Source organism: Tachypleus tridentatus, chromosome 12, assembly GCF_004210375.1.
Source record: "Tachypleus tridentatus isolate NWPU-2018 chromosome 12, ASM421037v1, whole genome shotgun sequence".
Classification (NCBI taxonomy): Eukaryota; Metazoa; Arthropoda; class Merostomata; order Xiphosura; family Limulidae; genus Tachypleus; species Tachypleus tridentatus.
Window position 1 is genome coordinate 102,666,865 of NC_134836.1, and position 23,906 is coordinate 102,690,770.

Below are 23,906 nucleotides of genomic sequence, written 5' to 3' on the forward strand. Positions count from 1 at the left end.
CAAGTCTGAATATGTTATAATTTTATCATATAGGTCACTGGTTAGGTTACACTTGAAGTGTGTCCAATGATGTGTTCTTACCTTTGAAAAGGTAGTGAATTGTTGGAGAGGTTTCAGAGGAGGGTTGCTTGGATAATACACAAGATAGAAAGGTTGCCACATGGGGGTCAGCTTATGATCTATGAAATTATTTCATCTTGGAAAAAAAGAGTTAGAGAGGATTTAATTGAGATGTTTAAAATAACTAAGGGAACTGAAAGTGTCATTGCATCATCATTTTTTGTTTTGGATTTAATGGTGAAAATGATAAATATAAGGGACACAAATATATATTTTAGCAGGGTAGGAGCCATCCTGTGCTTAACTAAAAACACCAAACCTATAAGTATATGAAACAAGTCAAATGGAAGATAATTAAGTGTATGAAAATCAACAAATGCAAGTTGAAAGAACACTATAATGCAAATGTGACACTGTTTAAAATTGTTTGAGGTTTCAATTCTACTTATAGGTTTGAAATGGTTGAAAGACAAAAAATGGATCTGTGGATTGTAAGAAGAGAATATAGTTACTGTTGCTGGCTTATGGGTAATAAAGAGGTAATGTGTTATAATAGTGGTGCAGTTCAATCTGTGAGAAAAAAATTTACAACAGAGATATTTCTGGTGTTCTATGAATTTCCAGGAAATATGTGAACCAAAAGTTGGAGGTGAATAAACTCATGAAAATTGCAAGTACAAATAGTCATGAGCTGATTGTTTGGACAAAGTAGTGTTGGCATAGCAAGTAGTTTTAAAAGAGAGTGTGCATATTTGTGGAATAATAAGTATATTAAGAAAGGAGTGCATCTACTTTTGGTTAGTATGTATTTTAAGAAGAGAGTGCATCTACTATAAGCTGTGTCTAGATATTAGAAAAGCACACACATTTATAGTTAGATTGGTATTTTTTGTAAGTATCTGATGGATCTACTGTTGGTGCTGTATTTTAAATATTCTGTAGATTGATAGGGGAGAGTGAATTTATTATTAGTAATGTCTGAGTTATAAGGATGAAGTACAATTACAGCATTTAGAACATCAAAATATTCATCAACCATATTTTGATGTGTGTACTTGTTGGAGAAATCTGTGTTACCTAATTTTTTTCAGATTATTATAAAAGAGAGAGAGAGAGTGGAAGCTGTTGAATTTTGTACTATTTCTTAGTGGACAGAGGCTCAAGTGTAGAAGCTGTTTTATAGTGTCAGGATAAAGCTGTAAATATTACTGATACTGTGTGGTTTGTCAAGAAAATGTATAGTCATAGCTGAGTGAGTTGCTGCTCAGAATTTCTTAACAAATAATTCCAAAGTAAAGGACTTTATTAATTAGATAAAAACACTGATTCACTTTATCAAGTAGTTAAACAAACTGAAGTATGTTTGAAAAAACTGTTGGTACTGTTATAGATTATTGTAATCCCTTAAATTTTAAGTAATTTACTCAGTTTTTCTTGAGTAACTATAAATTTGGAAATATACAGTTAATGAAATGTATTAACAATACAGGTACATCTACAACAGACTGATTGCTGGAATTTCAGGTTTTTCTTTATTGTAATTATTTGTGCAGAATACAAATGTATATAACTGTTATTAATGAGTTTCACTCATGCTTAAAATAATGTATTAATAGAACAAAATTACACTTAGGTTCTTGGTATGATTATTTGAAAATATTATAGATTTAGTTATTCAATGTAACAAAACTAAAAGCATCTAAATATGTTATTTTGAAATATAAAATATTTTTATTTTTTTTGCAAAATATAGAGGATTGTCCACAGATATATGATAAGATGATCTTGATTCACTAACTAGAATTATAATTGACTAAGTTATTAAGACTTTAAAAATTTTCTGTAGGTAAAATTGCTAATGGATCTGTCAAAATTAAAGTATATTAGATTTTGAAATACCAAAGAAACAGTTATTATAATATTTTTGCAGGTGAAACTAATATCTTGAGTAAATTTTGTTTAAAATTGTTTTTAAAAATTTGTTCACAGGAATTGGAGCAACAGCAATTGTACATAGTGCAGTATGTAAACCAAGGAATGAAAATTGTGCAATCAAAAGAATCAATTTGGAAAAATGGAACACAAGTATGGAAGAACTTCTTGTGAGTAAACAAATTAGTGTAGTTGAAAAAAAAAGATGTATTTTTATTAATGAGCTTTCCTGATTGTTCACAGTATTTGTGCATTAAATTACTTTTTATATAAAATTTATGTAAACAGAATAATGCATTAGAAATCTACTTTGTTGTGTAAAGTTAAACAGAACAAAGTGTTTTGTACACAATCAAATATTAAAACCGTTTTTACAACCCTGAAACATTTCACAGAAAGAACTAGAAAGTTTCCAAACTACTAATTAATTTTTTCATACGTAGCTTGCAATCAATCAATCAACAAATAAAAAAGATAATAACAAACATTTAACAGCACTGTATTGTAATTTCTGTTGATAAAAAGTAGTCAAATGAAAACACTCTAATAAATTGTCTGTTTAAGTTAATTAAAAAAAAAACTTCATGAAATATAATTGTGCCAAGTCGACTTAACTGTTTCAAATAATAATATTTTTAAAAGTACTGTGTAAAAACAACAACAACAACATACATCTTGCTGGTAACTGTTATCACTTTTGAAAATGATTAATGGTCATAATTTTGAAATTTTATGTGAAGAATGTACATGATTTATTTATTGCAAATTTTAACTAAGTCAGAGATGTATTTATATTATGTAATTTTATTTTAAAAGAACATCAAACGATTATCTTTTAGTTACCCAAAAATCACTTATGAGAAGTGTTTAGCTGATTTTCAAAGATATTTAGGCTCTATAAAATGTAACAAAATAATTTGTTTTACATTATTAATTTTACTTCCAAAAACAATGTACTTGTGGAAAGTATATTGTTTTAAATTCAAGCTTTGAAGTTATTCCTGTCAATATTACTCAATTACATCAAGTTTTACAGATCGAATAAAAGAAAAAGTTAATCACTTATATGCTTGTCAACAAAACAAGCACAGCTGAGGTTTTAATGCCACTGAAAGTAAAACTAAATCTTTCTAAATATTCTGTATCAAATATGTTTAATACATTCAATAAGAGTGCTAAAATTTTAACCAGTATGTTTTATAAAGAGATTGTGAATTTTCACCATTGGTTCAAATATAGAGTAATATGTATTTCTGTTGACTGGACTTAATGCTAAACATTTATTATTAATTATGCACCCAGAAAGAAATCCAGGCAATGAGTGCATGCAATCATGAAAATGTTGTGAAATATTATACCTCCTTTGTTGTTAAGGAAGAATTATGGTTAGTGATCAAACTTCTTGAAGGAGGTAAGTGATAAGCATCATATTTTACTGTGTATTTATTTTTAAATTCATTCTATTTCAATTATTTTTGTGTTTTGAAAAAAAAAATGGTTTAAAGTAATGAAGTAAAAATTTGTAAATAAAAGAAAGATTTATCAGGAAGGAAGACTGTTGTGAATTAAACTTATTACCTGCTGTTGGTGTAGGCAGGATTTCTGATGTTCATTTTTATTTAATATGAAATGTACGTGATGGTTAAAAATAAGAAGTATTTTATGTTATGCTTGTTTTAATGTAGGGTCTGGGACAAAGTGTAGTAAATTTTTTATTATACTGAAAATCAGGCAGGTTGTAGTACTGCCTTTGTTGGGATGGCTCAGATTGTTCAACAAAATTGTATATTAAACATCTCCTCAACAGGCCATCAAACTTTACAATACTATACAGTTTTACTCTTACAACAGTTTCTATGTATGTAATGAGTGAGTCAGTAGTTCTGGGAATGTCTGTATATATTATAGCAGAATGTTTGAATTTCTTGTTCTTTTTTCTTCTGTTTCTTTTTTATTACATAATAACTCAAAAAACAAAACAATGGTGTCAACTAGTTTTACTGAGGTGACATACTTTCATAAGTGTCATTAATAACTAGGAGTAATTTTTAAAACATCCTATTTGTAGTGTAAATTACCTTATCACTACCCCTTGAAGTTAGCTTTCTTACAGAAATTTGATGTTTCTTTAAGAAGTTTTAGAACAGGGTGAAACATGAATTACCAGCCAATAATAAATTAAGCAATAAATATTACAGTTAGAACCTCATTGTATTTAGAACTTGGTTATACACTCAGTGGCCATTCTATTAGGTACACCTGCCTCTTTAACGCAAATAGCCAAACAGCGAATTACGTGGCTGCAACTCAATATATAAGGCATGCAGACATAGTCAAAAGGTTCAGTTATTGTTTGACCAAATATTAGAATGGGGAAGGTGCATGATCTGAGTGACTTTGACTGTGGAGTGATTGTTAGTGACAGATGTGGTGGTTCCAGCTTCTCAGAAACTGCTGACTTTCTAGGATTTTCACACATGACAGTCTCTAGAGTTTACACAGAATGATGTGAAAAACAAAAAACATCCAGTGAGCGACAGTTCTATGGGTGAAAACACCTTGTTAATGAGAGAGGTCACAGAAGGACCAGACTCCTTCAAACTAATAGAAAGGCCACAAGTACTCAAATAACCACTCTTTACAGCAGTAGTGTACAGAAAGGCATCTCTGAATGCACACTGTGTCAAACCTTGAAGTGGATGGGCTACAGCAGCAGAAGACCATGCCAGGTTCCTCTCCTGTCAGCTAAGAACAAGAAGATGAAGCTACATTGGGCATGAGGTCACCTAAACTAGACAACTGATGACTGGATAAACATTGCCTGGTCTCACGAATTTAATTTTATGCTGCAACATGCAGGTGGTAGGGTCAGAATTTGGCATAAACTGCCTTGTGTCAATGATACAGGCTAATTGTGGTGGTGTAATGGTGTAGGGAATGTTTTTACAGCACACATTAGGCCCCTTAATACCAATTGAGCATCGTTTAAATACCACAGCATAGCTGAGCATTGTTGCTGACAATGTGCATCTCTTTATGGCCAAAGTGTACCCGTTTTCCAATGGCTACTTCCAGCAGAATAATGCACCATGTCACAAAGCACGCATAATCTCAAGCTGGTTCCATGAACATGACAGTGACTTCAGTTTACTCCAATGGTCTGCACAGTCTCCAGATTTCAGTCCAATAAAGCATCTTTCGAATAAGGTGGAATGGGAGATTTGCAGCATGAATGTGTGGGTGATGAATATGCAAGAATTGTGTGATGCTATTGTGTCCGCATGGACCAGAATCCCTGTGTGGGCAACAAATATGCAAGAACTGTGTGATACTATTGAGTCAGCACGGACCAGAATCCCTAAGGAATGTTTCTAGCACCTTGTTGAATCCATACTATGAATAATTCAGGCTGTTCTGGAGGTAAAAGGGGTCATACCTAGTACTAGGTAGATTTACCTAATAAAGTGGCCACTGAGTGTAAATAACAACCTTTCTGTGTCTATTGAAACACTCCATTATTGAAACAAGCTAACAAGTAAAGAAAAAACTTGACAAAAATAAGGTAAACTTAAGGATGGCTAATATCAATCCTTCAAAAACAATCTAAATGCTTTCTGTACTATCTAGAAAAGAATTAACATATATCAATATACAAAACTATTAAATCACAGTTAAGTTTAATTTATCCTATTTTTATCTGTTAACATTCCACTACACTGTGTGTCTGTCCCATTATGTAGGGATGATGCAAGTGCCATCTTTGCTACCTTATTTGTATTGTTTTTGGAGAATCGGTATCAGCCATTCCTACATTTACTTCCTTTTTTTAATTTTTCCTTTACTTGTACAATTTGTTTTAAATTTTATTGGAATAATTCCTAAAAACATTTTTAATACATTTAAATTTTAAAATAATGTTTACATATTAAAAAAGTTTGTCAGACATTTGAGCTAAGATGATGCTTTTGTTAATGTTTCAACTAAATTTGTTTTTACTAATTTCTATAAATTTCTTCTCTTACTTGTTTATGTCATTCTTCTACAAACATTGTAGGTCTAAAAATCTTCACTGATGGAACATTGTTTTATATTATTTATTTTGAAGATTCTAACCAACTATTTCAAGAAAAATAAATGAAATTACATTTTAAATATGTGCTTTAAAGCTGTGCATAAACATTTCCTAAATAAATTTGATATTGATACAAAACATGCAATATGATCCGTGTTCTTGGGTAAAGCTGAATGACTGACTCAATTAATGTACTGGCATGATCATCTACAAGCATTGATTATATTGTTTAATGCTACATAAAATAATTCATTAGTCAAAATTACAATTAATGTCACAAAATATTCAACTATTGTTCCCAATTACAATGTTTTGGGTCTTCCATCACCTCTACTTCAAGGCTCAAACCATGTTTTATTTGTTTTGCAACAATTCCACTTTTTGTCTCTCTCAAAAAACAAACGTGTGTTTCGCTACCTGCTGCTCTCTTGGTTCAAACTTACCTTCAGAAGTATCAGTAATGTGCTTGTTGCCTTATGGGCTAGTACATTTATTTTAACACCATCAATTTGACCAGAACCTTTTTTAGACTTATTTAAACATATTTGCTAAATCTTTGAACTCATTTGTCCTATCTTTTGATCACAGTTTGGAAATGCTTTAATGAATTGTTAGATGTCATTGTTGGTCAAATCTTTATTTAAATACCTCTTCTCTTTTACCTTTTCAGAAGCAAATACTTTCCAGAATTTTGGGTATTGAGTTTTTCTGTTGTTGTCATGAGATTCACATTTTCTGTGGTCCCTTCGAGTTGTTTTCACCTTTACTATTTGTTGTTATGCAATTCTCAGTTTATAGCTTGGATCTATTAGGTTGAGGAATAATTCTTGAGCGTTTTTAAATAATTTCATTCAAGCATTACATGCAAGACTATATAATACTTCAATGCATGAACACATTACACCCAAAACATTTATTATGATACTTTATTTCATGTAATACCTAGGTATATAGTATGCATTGTTGTAAACGAAATTGCAAGAAATTAAATGCGAAAAGCAGATGGTGTCGAAAATGCTCGATTTTGTCCACTTGACATTCCATTTAATGAGCTGAAAATGAAAGCAAAAATTAAAGACATATGAAAATCAAACACACCATCTATTAGAGCAAAAAATTATCTACCAAATGACATGAAATATTTTGCGAAAGCATTTCATTTATGAATATATTTTTTTAACTTGAAAAAATGCTCACGAATTATTCCTCAACCCAATATCTTTTCTTATACAATTTCATAATGGAGGTAGGGATAAGCAAGTTTTTTTTAACTTTATGTTTTTCTTATTTTTGGTTAATTTTATCTTGTAATGATGGCACAGATGGAAGAATTTTTTAAATACTTTTTTGAAGAAATTAACTTTTCCTGATTTGAAGCCTTGCCTAATGGATTGCTCTAATGTTTAATATTTGTGTTTTTCTGTTATTCTGTGTCACAAGTTAAGGACTTTATTTACTGCTTTTCAAAATTTTATGATATTGCTATTGTTCTCAAAACTTTTTCTATTCACCTTTTGAACAATTGGTGTCTACTGGGTTTTGAAACATATGCTGAAATACATACTTCTGTTATAGCTCAGATGTCCACTATGTTGTTGCTTTCTAGATTTTAGTAGATAAATCCTCTCTGTATTAGCTAACTTTGCATACTTTTTACTGATAGCAATTTTACAAATAAAGTACAATTTAAGTAAATTAACTTTTTTGAATTATTGATTGAAAATAATCCTAACCCCTTTACCAGAGGAACATTGACAGTTTTTAAGCACTACAGTTCAAAATGGATTAAAAATGTGACAGATGAACCCTGCCTCTTACAGTGGGATTGTCAAGACCATAATTTTTTTGAAATCTGTGTTGTACGCTGCCATTTATCAAGGTACTGGTTAGAGGTTATCTCATATCTACTGCCTGTGAGCTAAGTGTTGTCAGGTAATCATATTAAACACAAGAAGTGGTACATTCCATTGATTCTGTCTCTTGATTTTGACTATCTGTTATTCCTGGGTTTTAGTTCTTATATTCTTGCCCTAAACCTCAATAGTCAAACAGTATTTACACACAATACTATTTTGGTAACACAAACACTGATATGAATAAAAAGTTTGTTTTCAAATTCTCTTATGTTTATTATTTCCTTTTGGTCTCTGTGTCTGATTTATTATTTGCTTAACAGCTCTGGATCTGCATAATGAAGATACTTTAGAACTTTTTTGTCAAACATCAGTACACACGAATATCACAGTAACTAGGCCTAATGGTTCACTATAAATATGTTACATTCTTTAACTGGTTTAACATCCTGTTATAAAAAAAAACAAACTAAAAAGGATTGTGTTCTGTGTTTTGAAACTGTGGGTGTATTGTGACGGTGACAATCAAATTCAACTGTTAAGACAGACAAGAGTATCTCAATAACTGAAATGAGTGCTGTTTTCTAGCTGCCTTCTTTCTAGTTTATTGTTTCAAAATTAGGAACAAGTACAGACGGTTCTTGAGTAACTTTCAGCAAATCTAAAAACTAAAAGAAAATTACTGACAAATGAAATAAATTACAAAATATTAAAGCAAATATTTTATTATAATCAAGAAAATTTCACAAAATTTCTGGTTTGAAAAAAAAAAGATTATTACTCTAAAATAAATTTTCCTTCCCACAACATGATGAACAAAATTTATAAATAAGGATACTAAATAAATGTAAAATATTAATTTAATATTAATATTTGTAATATACTGAGTTTTGTTATGTTATAGGGTCACTTTTAGATATAATTCAGCACAAGGTAAAAAGAGAAGACTGCACCCATGGGGTTTTTGATGAAGCTACCATAGCAACAGTTCTGAAAGAAGTGGCAAGGGGTTTGGAATACTTTCACAATAATGGGCAGATTCACAGGTATAATATTCACATCACATAATTATAAGCTTATCATATTTAGTAAAACCTTTCATCCTTATAATTGTCAAAACTATCTTGTAGAATCCAGATGACTGCTTAAATCATATATATATAAATCTGAAATTCTTCAATTAATTTTTATTCATTGAGGAATTTCAGAGTGTACTAAGTTATTCTTAAAATTCTTGGACAAACAAAATCATAATTGGTTTTATTTATTTTTATCAAAACTTTAATGCACTTACAAAACAAGACTATTGAACATAGATCCTAACTTCTTAGTAGTAAAAATTTGTACTCAGACACCATACATAAAAAACACTTCCATTGTGAGATTTTTCAGAGATCAGCACTAATGACTACCTGATTGAATTAAACCTGTTTTCTTATCCATGATTTCCTTTTAAGATTCTTTCATTCTCACATCATAAATTCCTGTAAGGATGTTGCTAGTTTTAAGATGTTTAGTTGTTTACATTTAGCTTGTATTAAGGAACTGAAAATTAAATGGTTTTTTTTAAGAATACATAAACCATATTCAATTTCAGAAATTAATTATTTTGAAAAAACAACAGAAATTGATAATTAATTACAGATCTGAAATTCATTTATTTTGTTTTTTGTATAAAGGTTTGAGTTATAAAGAGTAATTGTAATTAAATAATTTAAAAAAACTTTTCTTTCCAATTTTATTTTTCTGTACCTGAATTCTGCAACAGGAATTTCTAAACAGAAACTTTTAATTACTGTATAATTCAATCATTGTAATTCCAGGTGTTCAGTGTTATATATAAAATTACCTGTATCATCATGCCTGCAAGTTTTGATGGCATACAAAACAGTACCTTCAAGCTATACACATGATCATGATAAGAAAATCAGAGTAATGATAGACTTATCTCTGATATTTTGTTGTGACGCTTCTAAATGAAGGTTTTCATAAAGTTGTTGAAGTTGATATTTTAAATCTTGAAAGTATGTTATTTGGAAAATGGACATAGCATAAAAAATGTTAAATCCATTATTTAAATGAATTTAAAATAAATGCCTTTACATATTATTATATTCTTTAAATTTAAATAAGTTTCAAATATTCTTGGTTATTTTTGTATATAAACCCTAAGTGTTGTAATAAAATACTGAAAAAACCTATTGAATATTTTATACTTACTTGTATGTATCTCTTCTTTTGCTTTGATATAGAAATATATTTTTTGTTTGTGTTTTATTAGGGATATAAAAGCTGGTAATATTTTGTTAGGCGATGATGGTACAGTACAAATAGCAGGTAAGATATATTTATATATATATATATACACTGCTGGCCAAAATCTTAAGGCCAATGAACATAAAGAAAAAATATGCATTTTGTGTTGTTAGACTCAATCACTTATTTCAACAGAGCTTCAAAAGATGAAAATAAGAAAAGGGAAAATAAAATTAATAAACTTTTTTAGCATTTAATAGGGAAAATGTGAACACTATGAAATTAGCCTAAATACTAACTGGTCAAAAGTTTAAGACCATACTGAAATGAAGCATTAATCAGTAAACATGTAACGAAATTTAGTCATTTGTGTTCAAGCATTAGCATTGTCAACATCTCCCATTGACATCTTCTGTGTTACATTGGGTAAAAATATGGCAAAGGCTAAAAAGTTGACAGAGTTTGAACGTGGCAGAATTGTCGAGCTGCAAAAGCAAGGTCTCTCTCAACGTGCCATCTCTGGTGAGATTGGGCGTAGTAAAACTTTTGTTGCAAACTTCTTAAAGGACCCTGAGGGATACAGAACGAGAATTTCAAGTGGTTTGCCCAAGAACATTTCACCGACTTTGAGCAGGAGGATTCGATGGGTTGTCCAGCAAGACACCAGCTGATCATCGAACCAGATTAAGGCCCTTATGGATGCAGAATGCAGCTCAAGAACAATGAGATGTCATCTACGAGAGAAAGGCTTTAAAACTTAAATATCTTCAAAGACAAGGCCTCCTTCCACACCACGAAACAGCTCGGTTAAACTTTGCTGAGAAGCACTAAACATGGGACGTAGAAAAGTGGAAGAAAGTTTTGTTCTCTAATGAGAAAAAATGTAAGCTGGATGTTCCACATGGCTTCCAACGTCACTGGCACAATAAAAATATGCCACTGGAAACATTTTCTACATGACACAGTAGAGGAGGTTCCATGATGATCTGGGGTACTTTCTCCTTCCATGGAACAATGGAGTTTCAGGTTATACACGGGCGTCAAACAGCAGCTGGCTACATTGACATGTTGGAGAGAGCATCCTTATTGACTGAAGGCCCTCATTTGTGTGGAAATGACTGAATCTTTCAGCAGGACAATGCTGCAATCCACAATGCCTGCAGGAGAAAGGACTTTTTTGTGGCAAATAACGTGATTCTTTTGGACCATCCAGCGTGTTCACCCAAACTGAACCCCATTGAAAATGTTTAGGGGTGGATGGCAAGGGAAGTCTATAGAAATGGACGTCAATTCCAAACAGTGCATGATCTTTGTGAAGCCATCTTCACCACTTGGAATAACATTCTCGCCAGCCTTCTGCAAACGCTTATATCGACCATGCCAAAGGGAATGTTTGAAGTTATTTGCAATGATGGCCATGCAACTTACTACTGAGACCTCTTGTTGGGCATTTCCTACCCTATTTAGGACTTCTTTTTGGTATGGTCTTAAACTTTTGACTAGCTAGAATTTAGGCTAATTTTATAGTGTTCACATTTTCCCTATTAAATGCTAAAAAGTTTTTTGATTTTATTTTCCCTTTTCTTATTTTCATCTTTTGAAGTTCTACTCAAATAAGTGGTTGAGTCTAACAATGCAAAATGCATATTTTTTTTTTTTATGTTCATTGACCTTAAGATTTTGGCCAGCAGTGTATATATCTTTCTTTACATTTCCTTTCCAGGAATATTTTCTCATTTTTTTTCATAAAAGTAACACATGATAAGGAAATAGTTTCAACAGTCTATTGATACTGTTTACAAAACTGTTGTTCTATATGTTGAATAACAGAGCATTTTTTAAAGAAAATACATTAATAAACAGTTGTCATAGGTGTTTTTTAATTTTGGAGAAAAATATTTCTAGGTCAAAGTAAATAAGGTCCTCATAGCTTCAGATTACTCTGTTCAATCAAATTTAATGTTAGTGTGCTGGTATTTATTTAAATAACTTCTCTCAAAACTTGTACTGAATTATTTATAGATACAGCTGAGCTAAACAGTCTAATATGGTTGAATACCTGACTTGAGTGTTTCAACTAGTTTTTATGCCTGGTCTTGTTATGCAAAATTAATTGTCTAACTGACAAAATGTTTTAAATTCAGTAATCTACATTAACTGATTGTTCATATCTAATTGTGATTTGACTTGAGTATTCCTAATTAACCGATTAAATGTATATCAGGATTTGAGTAGCTTAATGAAATTTATCATTGAACTTGAATGCAATTTTTTTAATAAGTTCTTTAATGTAATTTTAAGGTAAAAGTTTTTTTTTCACAGAAGGTATAGATATATTAATATTTATTTATTTTGAATTTCACACAAAGCTACATGAAGGCTATCTGTGCTAGTCATTCATAAATTAGCAGTGAAAAACTAGAGGGAAGGAAGCTAATTATTACCACCCACAATAATCTCATGGGTTACTTTTTTACCAATGAATGGTGAGATTGACCATGCATTATAACACCCCCATGGCTGAAAGGGCAAACATTGTTTAGTGGGACAAGGATTTGAGCCTGGAACACTCAAAAAACGAGTTTAGCACTGTAACAACCTGGACATTCTGGGCCTGATATATTGATAATAGATTTAATTGAATACATAGTTATAACTATAATTGGAGAAAAGTTAGATGCTGCTCTAAGTAATCATAAAAAAAACATGCAAGCTCTTTATTTTCATTGATTTCTTTGTTCAACTACCTTCAGTATTTTACTTTTTGAACTAGAAATGATATTATCTGTATGGGTAATTTGTTATACATTAATTATTAGAACTGATTCAATAATATGTATTACAAGCTAGTAAACATTTCTATTCCTTTTAACAATGTAATGTGATAATAGATTTCAACTGGTTAATTTGCACATTGTGCTCATAATAAATTATTGTTGTTCAAGGTCAAAATAATTAATCTTGAGAGTTTGTAACAAACACTGTATTCATTGAAATAACTTGAACTTTTGATCTTGGAAATAGGTTTAATTTATCTTAGTTTTTATTTCTATAAAGAAGCTCACTGAAGTATACCTCCATTTACAGATGAAAGCAGCTTGTACATCCTAACATTTAAAAACTGTTTCCATGTTTTCAACAAATAAAGGATTTTGTTATGAATATATTAAAACAGATTTTGGAGTGAGTTCATGGCTTGCAACTGGAGGGGATTTGTCACGACAAAAGGCTCGCCATACTTTTGTTGGAACACCATGTTGGATGGCTCCTGAAGTAATGGAACAGGTGCTATACAGAATTAGATGATTTTATGAAATTCTATAATCTGTTTAATAAGTTTTCTGTCAAAATTTTCTATTACTTGGCATCTAAGTAATAAGTACCCATATATTTAGAATATTTCAGTTTAAATTGCAGAATCTTATGTTCAGGACAGTTAATTAAACTTATAAAACAAATTAGACACTTTGTTTTGATTATCTGAAGTGATATTCGATAATACTTACTTTGTATATAAATAATTACTTTACTTTCATGATTTTTATTAATTAGCATTCCATTTTTTACTGTTGATCCACGATTTCAGTTATAGAGTTGTCAGTGATTATGCAGGGGCAAAAATATATAACACAAATTAAATAGATTTGGTATAAGACTGCTGGATTCCTATATATTTCAAGATATTATTACCAGGATTCTTTTGGTTTCTTATTCAACATAATTTCTTATAAACAGAAATTGTTAGTTGAAAATTAAACAGTGTTCTACAGCAATGACTTATTGAATACCCTTGTATTACTGTAATACATTCCAGCATCATTGGGTATCTATATATTCATCCAATAAATTCCTGCTTTTGATTTACTTTGGTGTGCACAGCATAGATACCCTATTGTATAGCTTTACTGGAAAGCAATAAAAAAACTCCACCAAATATTCATATTAATATTTAAATCTTTAGGGCTGTTTTTATAACAGACATTTACAGTAATATTTTGAAATATTGGAAGAAATCTGCATACAGTTTACATATATTGTGAAGTGACTAATATTTATGTTTACATTTATTTAATAACTGTATGTTGTAATGGCTATATAGTATTCATGCCTCATTCATCTCAACAATCCATATCATTCTGGATAGGTGACTGGATATGATTTTAAGGCAGATATCTGGAGCTTTGGGATAACTGCTATTGAATTAGTGACAGGAAAAGCACCTTATCACAATTTTCCTCCCATGAAGGTATTTGAATACTAGTTTACAACTTGGAAACTTAGAAAAAATATAGAAATAAAATTTTATGAAAGAAATTTTTGTGTTCAACTTTTTGGTGGTTTTTCACATGACAAGGAATTTAGTGCTGATATAATACATGTATTATGCAATCTGTTTCTCATATTTTTTAGATTAGTTTTCCTAAATATTTCTTCCAATACAGTACATTACCTCTGCTAAAATAAATAGCTATTCTCATTTAGTGTTGTCCTCTATATGCAAAAACGTTTACTCATGCCACAAGTCTTTTATCTCTCCTCAGTTGGAAGTTACTGAATCCAATGAGTATCTCATGCAAATCATCATACTATCAGTATAAGTAAGACATAATCTTTTGAAATATGTAACTCCCTCTGTTCAGTTCTAGTGAATTAGTACTTCTTGTTTTGTATGACTCATGTTATGAAGTTCACTGTGTGCTTTCTTCAGGTGTCTTGTTTTAATATATTTCCATATCTTTATATTAATGTCTTTCTCAGCAAGATTACTCCTTATTATACAATAGTTCTATTTGTAATACAATGAGTTATTTTGAAGTAGTTATTATTTTCTATTTCTATCTGGTTACAGAACTTATCACTTCATTACAAAAACTTTTTATTGTTTCTGCCAACACTGTTGTGTTTGGTTACTCACTTTGCATTACAAACTCTACATTACCACTTTGTATGTTTTATTAGCACATTTACATAGACTTCAAATCACAGTGCTTCATGATAAAATTTTTCACCTATACTTCATTGGGAGATGGATCATGCAAAGAAATAACTTTCATCAGGCCTTACCTCAAGTTTGGAGGACTACACATTTTGATATACAGCCCACCAACTTTGGAAAAATAAGATGTCATACTGTTATGGTTTTTATATACTTTTATTTTTAAAATTATTATCTGCTGTTATTTGTGTTCCAGAACATAAGTTTTGGTAGATTGGTTAATACTTATAGTAAAACTTAGGATAGCCATTAGTCGTAGTTGTATTTTTTTCTACAGTGTGTTCAGAAAGTCACTGTGCACTTATATATTTATTAACAGACAAAACTGCACAGTGACTTTCCAAACACCCTGTAGTATACCATTTGCTTAGGCTTACCATTGTCTTTGTTATTACCTGTACAGGATTACCTGTAATTCATCTTATTAGTATATCTATCAATAATTTCACTATGTTTTCTTTAGATACATCATGTCGCATACATAGATTAGAGCTACTACACACTTTCTTACTTTTATACAATCACATCTATTTCATTTTGTTATTATTTCTCTATCTTTTTGTGTTCAGTTGGTTTGTGTAGAATACTTATGCTAGGGTCCACACACAGCTATGCCAATATTGTACACACTTATTGTTCAGTTAAGTTTTTCTTTCAATGCTTATTGATATTTTTTGTTACGTGTTGTTCAATTAAGTTTTACAAGTGTTTTTTGTCTTGTTTACCTGTAGCTATACTTCTGGGTTAATTGAGAATTAGGTTAAATAGCTTGTTCAATTAGGCTTAATAAGTATCTGTTATTTTCAATTTACCTGTGGTTCTGTTTGTGGGTTCATTAATATTTAAGGTTTTTTTTCATCAACATATTACATCACATCCATATCTTTATTTCACTACACAGTTTCTTAACATTTCCACTGTATTAATTATTTCATTTTTTATCTTTCTTTATAGTTTTTACTTCTTACTATTAATTTCATTTCTAAGGGCCCCTGACGGCCAGGGTCCATCATACCTGCTCTCAGTATTGCTCCCTTCCTCCTATAATGGCTGAACCTGTTTGCAGATGACCTATAGTTTGTCATTTTTTCTCCACCTTGACATGGAGTGTCTTCCAAGCCTTTATTGCAGGATGTGCTAGACCTATCTGACTGGTATGTTTCTCTGTATATGCCCTTTCTCATGACACTGTTTTATAATGATTTTTTTTGCTCTCTCATTTGAGATTGGATATTTGCAACAGGCATTAATTCTTTTTTTGCTTTAGCTTTCCATCAGACAGGTTTTCTTCCTGATTTATGTCCATTTTATTTCTGTTAATCCTATCCATTTTATCCCCCTACCTTGTTTTTGTCTTAGCACTGCTTTACTCTATTGACACTCCTACAGTTAAAGTTTACCTTCTATTTCCTTTTTTCAGTGTTCAGTTTGTATTTATGGATGTTTATGGGATACCTCCTACTCCTTTTCATACTAGCATATTTGTCCTATTCAGTTCATTATCTCCACACATGGCTTTTTTACTTTTAGTAATTTTTGTGGTGGGGTACTTTTTTATTACCAGCCACTGCTAATTGGGTCTTATGGTCGTTTATTTTTTATTCGTGTTTGGCACCTGCCCATCCCTTACCTGTCTTACCTACAGATTTTCTTCATTCATTTTGTTTACTTGATGCTGATTGGAGTTCTGGATTGATCATTTTCACCATAATCACATTTTCAGTTTTCCCTGTTTTAATATGTTGTCTTTGATCACATCTGGGTAGGCTGTTTCTGCAGGACTGATACTGCCAACAGTAAACATTCTTATCTTTTCTTTTTTTTTTCATCTCATGATTAGGCACCAGTTTCATGCCTTGACCTTTGAACGTGGTGTGTTTCCACACTTCTTTTATGAGGTGGTCTTCATTTTGTTCAACTTACACTTTTGGGGGATTTTCTGCAAAACATTCATTGGATGTTTGGCTTCAGATAGTTTATTTCAAATGGGAATAGTCTTATCATATTCATCTACTCCTCATATAGTCAGCTTTGGGTAGTTGAATTCTTTTACATTCCTTACATTGTAGCCTCTTTGTGGTGCATTTTTAAATGCCATTTCCTAAGGGAACATCCATTCTCCTCATTGAATGCATTCAAGAATATTTTAGATTATCCAACCCTTTACTTTGGGTTTTTCTCAATTTTCTTCCTTCCCTTTTCAACAATATGCACTGATAGTTCAACATGTTCATCACAAAGTTGGGTTTACCACTTCCTTGTCCTCTTATGGATTGTTTTTCTTTACTGATGCTCCTCTCCAAAGATCAGTGTGTGTGTGTGTGTGTGTGTTGTTCTCTCAGTAGGAGGCTTCAGGATTATGTTGTTTTTTTTAAGTTTTTATCCTCTTTACACCCAGATACTTCCACCATTCTGAGATGCTTTAGTTTACACTCTTCTTCTTGTCTAGTCTGACTAATCCTGTTCTGTTTTGACTTTTGATAGTGGTAGCTCATATTACTCACCAAGGGGACACTTTGAGGTAAACAATGAATTTTGAGCCCATACACTCGACATACACTTCCTGGAGGGTCATGTTCCAGGTGATTTGTCCTTGTTGCTAACTGAATCTCCAATCCTGACATTTTCTTCTGTGGAGTGACCTTCTGATCTTCCTAAATTTTAGTGGCTCTCCCTTCTGGAGGATACTCTTCTGTGTGAAGTTTTTGAACCTTTTTTTCTTTTCCAGTCAGTTACCTCTTTTGTTTTTTATCTCTGGTTCGTCATTTTTTTGCCCTGACTGTCATCTAGTTCAGACAGGTTTGCATTAATGTGATTCTCTTTCCTACCCTTGCATGAATGTCAGTTCCCAGTGGTCTGAGTTTTGAATTGTAGTCAACTTGTTAGTGGTATGATTCTCTTTTCTACTTCCCAAATGGATGTTGGTACTTGGTAGCTGGTTCTTGGATTGTAGTTGACTATCCATCATGCCCTAGCCATTCTACACATAGGGTGCATCTTTTTCATTTTACCCACTTTTATGTTGTTTTTTGGAATTGAGTTTCATAAATATTGCAGGGTTTGGATCACTATCAGGCAATAGTTTTCTCCCACTTGGATGTGCTCCTCTATTTTTCTGCTTATATATTCAACATCTTTCAATGATGGGTGAAAAGTATACCTGATTTAGAAGTGATGCGTGCTCCCACATCAGATCCTAGAATTTGACCATCTTATCTTGGAGAGTGTCATTCAGATGCTTCATACTTTCCCATGTACCAGTCCCTCCACCTATTCACTGTGGGATTCTTGCTATTTATTTGAAGGAGGTAATGTTAGTGTTTTGGAAGTTATTATTTTCCTACACTGAAAATGTGTTTCTAATAGGCTCTTACCTCCTCTCACACTTCCAATCATTTCTTTCCACTGAAAACTGGTGCTTCCATCTACCAAAACTAAGAGTGATAGTTTGGTAGAAATGAAGAGAGGGAGTCACATGTGTCAAGAGAGTATGTCTCACTCTTATTTATGGAAGTTGTTGCCTAATGATTTTCATGAGAGACCCATTAGAATCAATCAATTCCAACTAAGGGTAGATAAAAGGCTTGTGGCATGCATAAAAACATTTTACCATATAGAGAGCAGCACTAAACAAGAATAGCTATTTATATGATGGAGGCAAGTAACTATTGGAAATACATTTTCAGTATAAAACAATTATAACTTTTATAAAAGTATTCATTTTTAAGGTTATTTGTTAAATAGAACTCTGTAACATTCATGACATCATAAATAACCTGAAAATGACCTAGCCTGGGGGTTATTGCACTCAACTTGCAAATAGTGGGTTGCAAGTTCAAATTCCATCATTAACATGCCTTCTTTTTCAGCTGTGGGGGCTTTATTATGTGATGGTTAATCCAAGTTTTCATTGTTAAAATGTTTCCTAAAAGTAGTGCATGGTAGGGATTAGTTGCCTTTCTTCTAGTCAGTCACTTCTAAATAAGATATGAATAGCTCAACTACTTCTCATGTAGCTTTGCTTGAAATTCCACTAAACAAACCTAAATATATATAAAGTATGCATAAAGACATTTTTGGAGAATATTATGATAAATTATATGTTTATTTCTATCATACATTTGGTAATTGAGAATTGTTTAAATTAAGATCAAGGTTAAAATATGAGCAAAGTAAATTTTAGCTAAATAAACTGTTCTTGAAAAAAATTCTTTCATTTAATTTTTTTTAAATGCTTGGATTAATACTTTGTGTTTAGGGGTAAAAAATATTAGGTTTTACCAGAAGCTTCCAAAATATGCATAGAATATTTTTTTATTGATTTCATTTTTGTATAAGAACTAAATGCCTAACATGAGATGCTGAATTTAAAAAAATATGATGAAATGAGCATAATCTTTTTGTTGCTACTTTTATGCCATGAGAAAATGATAAATGAATACAAAGTATTTTTTTCTCAGTATATTACTAAAAGTATTTAAGAAAATTTAAGAAAAATAAACTTATCTGCATGGGAATTACATTAGATTTTTTGCATTAAAAATTATTAAAAATATTCTGAACTTTCCAAGTAAGTTTATTTTTCACATTTACTTTCAATATTTTAACATTGCATATTTAAAAGTATTGTTTAACTTCTTTTATCTTTTAACATTTTAGATATTAATGCTAACTTTACAAAATGAACCACCTAATCTTGAAACAGGATCAAAATCCAAAGACCAATACAAACAATATGGAAAGTCTATTAGGAAATTGATAAGTGACTGCCTACAAAAAGATCCTTCAAAAAGGTGAGCTGTTTTAATTTCAGAATATGACTACATTTTTTCTTTTTGTATTTTATTTGTCTGTTATTTTGAAAAGGAAGTATATTATGTTTGTCAAATACTGGTTCTACTTTCAATATGAAACCTTACCTTCTCTTCCATCAAAGTTACTTTCATTTAGTGCTTCCCTCTATATGCAAACTTTTTTGCCTTGAAACTCCCATCTACCACAATCAATGTGGTTCACAATGTCTTCACATGTAAATCATCATGTGACAATCTTCCACCACTATGAGTACAACACACCCTCCTGACACACGTGATTTTCTCTATTTAATTCTACTTAACCATCACTTTTTGTTGGACAGTGGCCTTGTCAGTACCCTGGTGGGACAGCAAAACGTTTGCAAGCTTACAACTTTAAGAACTGTGGTTGGTTTGATTTCACATGGTGAATACCCAGTGTGGCTTTGCTTTAAAACTAACTTTTTTATTAAAAATGTTTCATTGTGGTACAGCAGTAAGTCTACAGATTTAAACTACTAAAAGTAGGGGGTTTGATTCCCTTTAGTGGACATAACAGATATTCCATTCATTTGTTCCTGGATTCCCTGTGCAGCATTCTTTGGTAGTTTGTAATAAGAGTATTTAAAAAAAGTATATATCTTTATGACCTATGGATAGCTTTTTCTTCATAAGTCTTTTTTTTTTCTGAGATACTTCTGAATCTTTGGAGGTATGTATGAAATCTAAAAGGCAAAAATAAACTTTTTTTTCCCTTGGTTGCTTGTTTGTTTCAGCCTGCTCCTATACTTTATTCTATACTTGTTTTCCTAACTTCACCTTTCAAGCATTTGCCTGTTCTATACTCCAAGGGTCTGTCTGTCAGTCTGTTGTTTGACTAGTAGTTGTACTTTTTGCCAGCAGTTTTTTTGAGTGGTAACCCAATAATGTTTGACTCAGTAGGGGCACTTTATCTGATTTATTCACCTGTAGTTCACGCCATTCTAAAATCTGCACTGTACTGGAGTATGTCACGTGCCACCTAGTCACATAAGTTACTCCAGCACCATGCGATGGGCCTTAGATGATGATGTTTTGTGGTCCTGGCTCTGATCATCCTGTGGACTGTGGTTACTCAAAATGTCTGCTGGTGATACATGTGCTTCAGCCTCCATGCAGTTCTATCTAGAGGTTGATGTTGCACAGGATATCTCAACAAAGGTTGTATGGCATGTCCCACCAAAGTTTTCTTTGGGTGGAAGCTAATCCCACCAATCTTGATGTACATCCATGACCAATAATGCACACTGTCAAGATGGGGATGTTCCACAAGATAGCTACTAGGTTTTATCATGGTATTTTGCTTCATCCACATGCCCAGTTCAGACTGTACTAACACATGGATATAGCAGAAGGGGATTGTTTTCCATGCCTTTAACTGAATAAATATGGGACAGCCTGCTTTGTATAATATGTTTTTTTTGTTTATTCATTGCAGTGTCTCCAGTGTCATCATTCCTCCAGACTCTCCATAGCATTTCTCCTTTAATGCTTTTATTGAAGTGTGACTCTCCTTGCCATTTTTTTAATTTCTAGCAACTGGAGTAGTGGACCATGAGGTAACCTTCTGAATGTGATCACTTACATTCAGTAGAGAGTAGGCTGATGGCATTCTACTAGTGTAGATGGTGTAAATCCTCCACTCATGAGCTTTATCTTTATACAGTGGGTCTGGAGGTTGATTTTGCATGTCCAGTTTCTGTGTGGCCCTATTTAGGAGATGATGTTGTACATATATCAATATGCCACAATAGTATATTCCATGAATCTGAGTAGATTCTCCTTGTTGCATTTCACCCCTCTGATTGGGATCCCTTTTCCAACTATCAACTGGGTGTCAGTTCCCATATCATGGTTAAGGATTAGAGTTGGACCAATCAACATAAGTTCTCATATGTGTTAGTTGTGATTCCTCTTCTAATCTTGGTCTTAGGTTTTTGCCTCAAGTGCTCTACCTCTGTGCAATGGGTGTTAGAGGTTGATGCTGCATGAATCCAGTTTGATTCCCCTCAGTTATGTGGTTGCTTGATGTGTCAACTGATAATCCATGTGCTCCAGCTCCTGTGCAATCCTGTCTGGAGTATATTATGGCATGGAGCAATTGTTGTTTCTCTGCTTCTTTACCTCAGTTCACTGGTCATCCAATTTGTTTTGGATTTGAAGTGAACCACCATACTGACACTTCCTTCCCACCATCATTCAGTCATCAAGTACCCAAGTGACTGGTGTAGTTTGTAAATTTGTATATACCTGACCTGTTTATCAGACTAGTATGGAAATTTTCTCTTTCTGTTCTAATCTTGAGGTGAAGATGGTGTAAACCCTTCTCCTACCACTTATCAGATTATATAGCAGACTGCTACTTGGCCACTCTACATTATGGGACACATCCATTTTAACTTTCTATAACATCCACTTTCTGATTAGGGTCATACTTTCATTGTTATCCTGGGCTATGATATTAGTGATTGCAATGGGATATGGGGTCAAAATAACCCAGTTTTTCCTCACCACAGGATGTGCTCCTGTCTATATTGATCAATTTATACAACACCTACTACTTAACTGGGCAAAGAGCATACCTTGTATAGAAGTGATGTAATATCCCACCTGTGTTCCTCTCCTAATGTGGGTTCACACTGCATAGATATTTTTTACATACTTATCTATATCCCTCATATTGTTCCCTCCAACGTTTCAAAGGAGGATTTTATCTTTTCTGTGAGTGAAGGTAAGGTACCATTTTGGAAGGTAATATTTTTTACACTGAAAATATATTTCTGATTGGTACTTACTTCCTCTCACTCTTCCCATCCTTTCTCCCCACTTAAAAACAGTGCTTCCTTTTGCCTGACCTCAAAGAGATTGTTAGGTAGAATTGAATAGGAAGAGTAACTTGTGTCAGAAGAGTGTTGTCGTATTGGTGGACGATTGTCACACGATGGTTTACATAGAGTGATGCAGTGAACCAGTGTGGATAGGTGGGAGTTTAAAGTGGTAGGATGCAAAAAAAGTTTGCTTATAGAGGGCAGCACCAAATGAGAATAGCCTTTATGCGAGAGGAAGTATGTACCTTTCAGAAATATTTTTTCAGTAGAAGCAAATAATAACATTTGATGTACATATGTTGGTATATAGTTTTGAAACCCCCTAACAATGGAATTAATAGTTATGCTAAATTGCAGAAAGTGTCTTGAAGTTGCAAAATTAATTCTCATGATTATCTGAAAATAAATAGCACTTTAAAAGTAAAAAAATGTGACTGTTTTCCTTTTCAGTTATGTAAACCACTTTCCTACATTCTTTCTTAAATATAATAGCATGTGTATAGCTAAAAATATTAGTGTTGTGTGTGACACAAACTTGTTTCATATTCTTCCTAATTGTTTACTGCATAGAACTATAATACTGCATGTCAGAGTTATATTTTTACAAGTATTTCTTCTCCTTATATTTAAACAGCATATTTTGATATTATATTTACCCTTCTCACAAGATTTGCTATTCTCCTTCAATTTTGCCCTCTATACACAAAATCATTTTTTACACATGCCACAAGCTTTGCACTCCCCCCTTATAAGAATTAGTATATTCCAATGGGCCTCTAATGTAAATCATTATGCATCATCTCTTTAACCAGTAGTAACATGGCATACTCACATGATGCATGCAGCTCCCTCTACACTTTTCTGCCTAACCTTCCTTTCTTGTTTGACAGCATTTGAGTATGAATATGCATTTTTGTTTGTTTTTTGCTGCATTATCAACTGTATTTGAATAATTCAACTAGATTCCTTTTCTTATATTTGTCAGTTCATGTAATTTACTTTATTTCTGCTCTTGAGTTTGATGCAGTGGATTATGAAGTTAATGTCACCACTTTGGGGTTACACTAGCGACTAGTG

The 23,906-nt window shown here is 32.1% G+C and overlaps 1 protein-coding gene across 4 annotated transcripts in view; it reads left to right on the forward strand.

Moving 5' to 3' along the window:
* The window catches only part of LOC143234186 (serine/threonine-protein kinase OSR1-like), a 70,476-nt gene that overhangs the window by 20,817 nt on the left and 25,753 nt on the right, over positions 1 to 23,906 (forward strand). For all 4 annotated transcript variants that reach the window (XM_076471346.1, XM_076471345.1, XM_076471348.1 and 1 more), the window contains 7 exons: positions 2,050 to 2,162; positions 3,295 to 3,403; positions 8,822 to 8,963; positions 10,199 to 10,254; positions 13,349 to 13,458; positions 14,318 to 14,419; positions 19,829 to 19,962. In XM_076471346.1, coding sequence (XP_076327461.1) covers positions 2,050 to 2,162; positions 3,295 to 3,403; positions 8,822 to 8,963; positions 10,199 to 10,254; positions 13,349 to 13,458; positions 14,318 to 14,419; positions 19,829 to 19,962 — 766 coding nt within the window. The remainder of the gene's footprint in view (positions 1 to 2,049; positions 2,163 to 3,294; positions 3,404 to 8,821; positions 8,964 to 10,198; positions 10,255 to 13,348; positions 13,459 to 14,317; positions 14,420 to 19,828; positions 19,963 to 23,906) is intronic.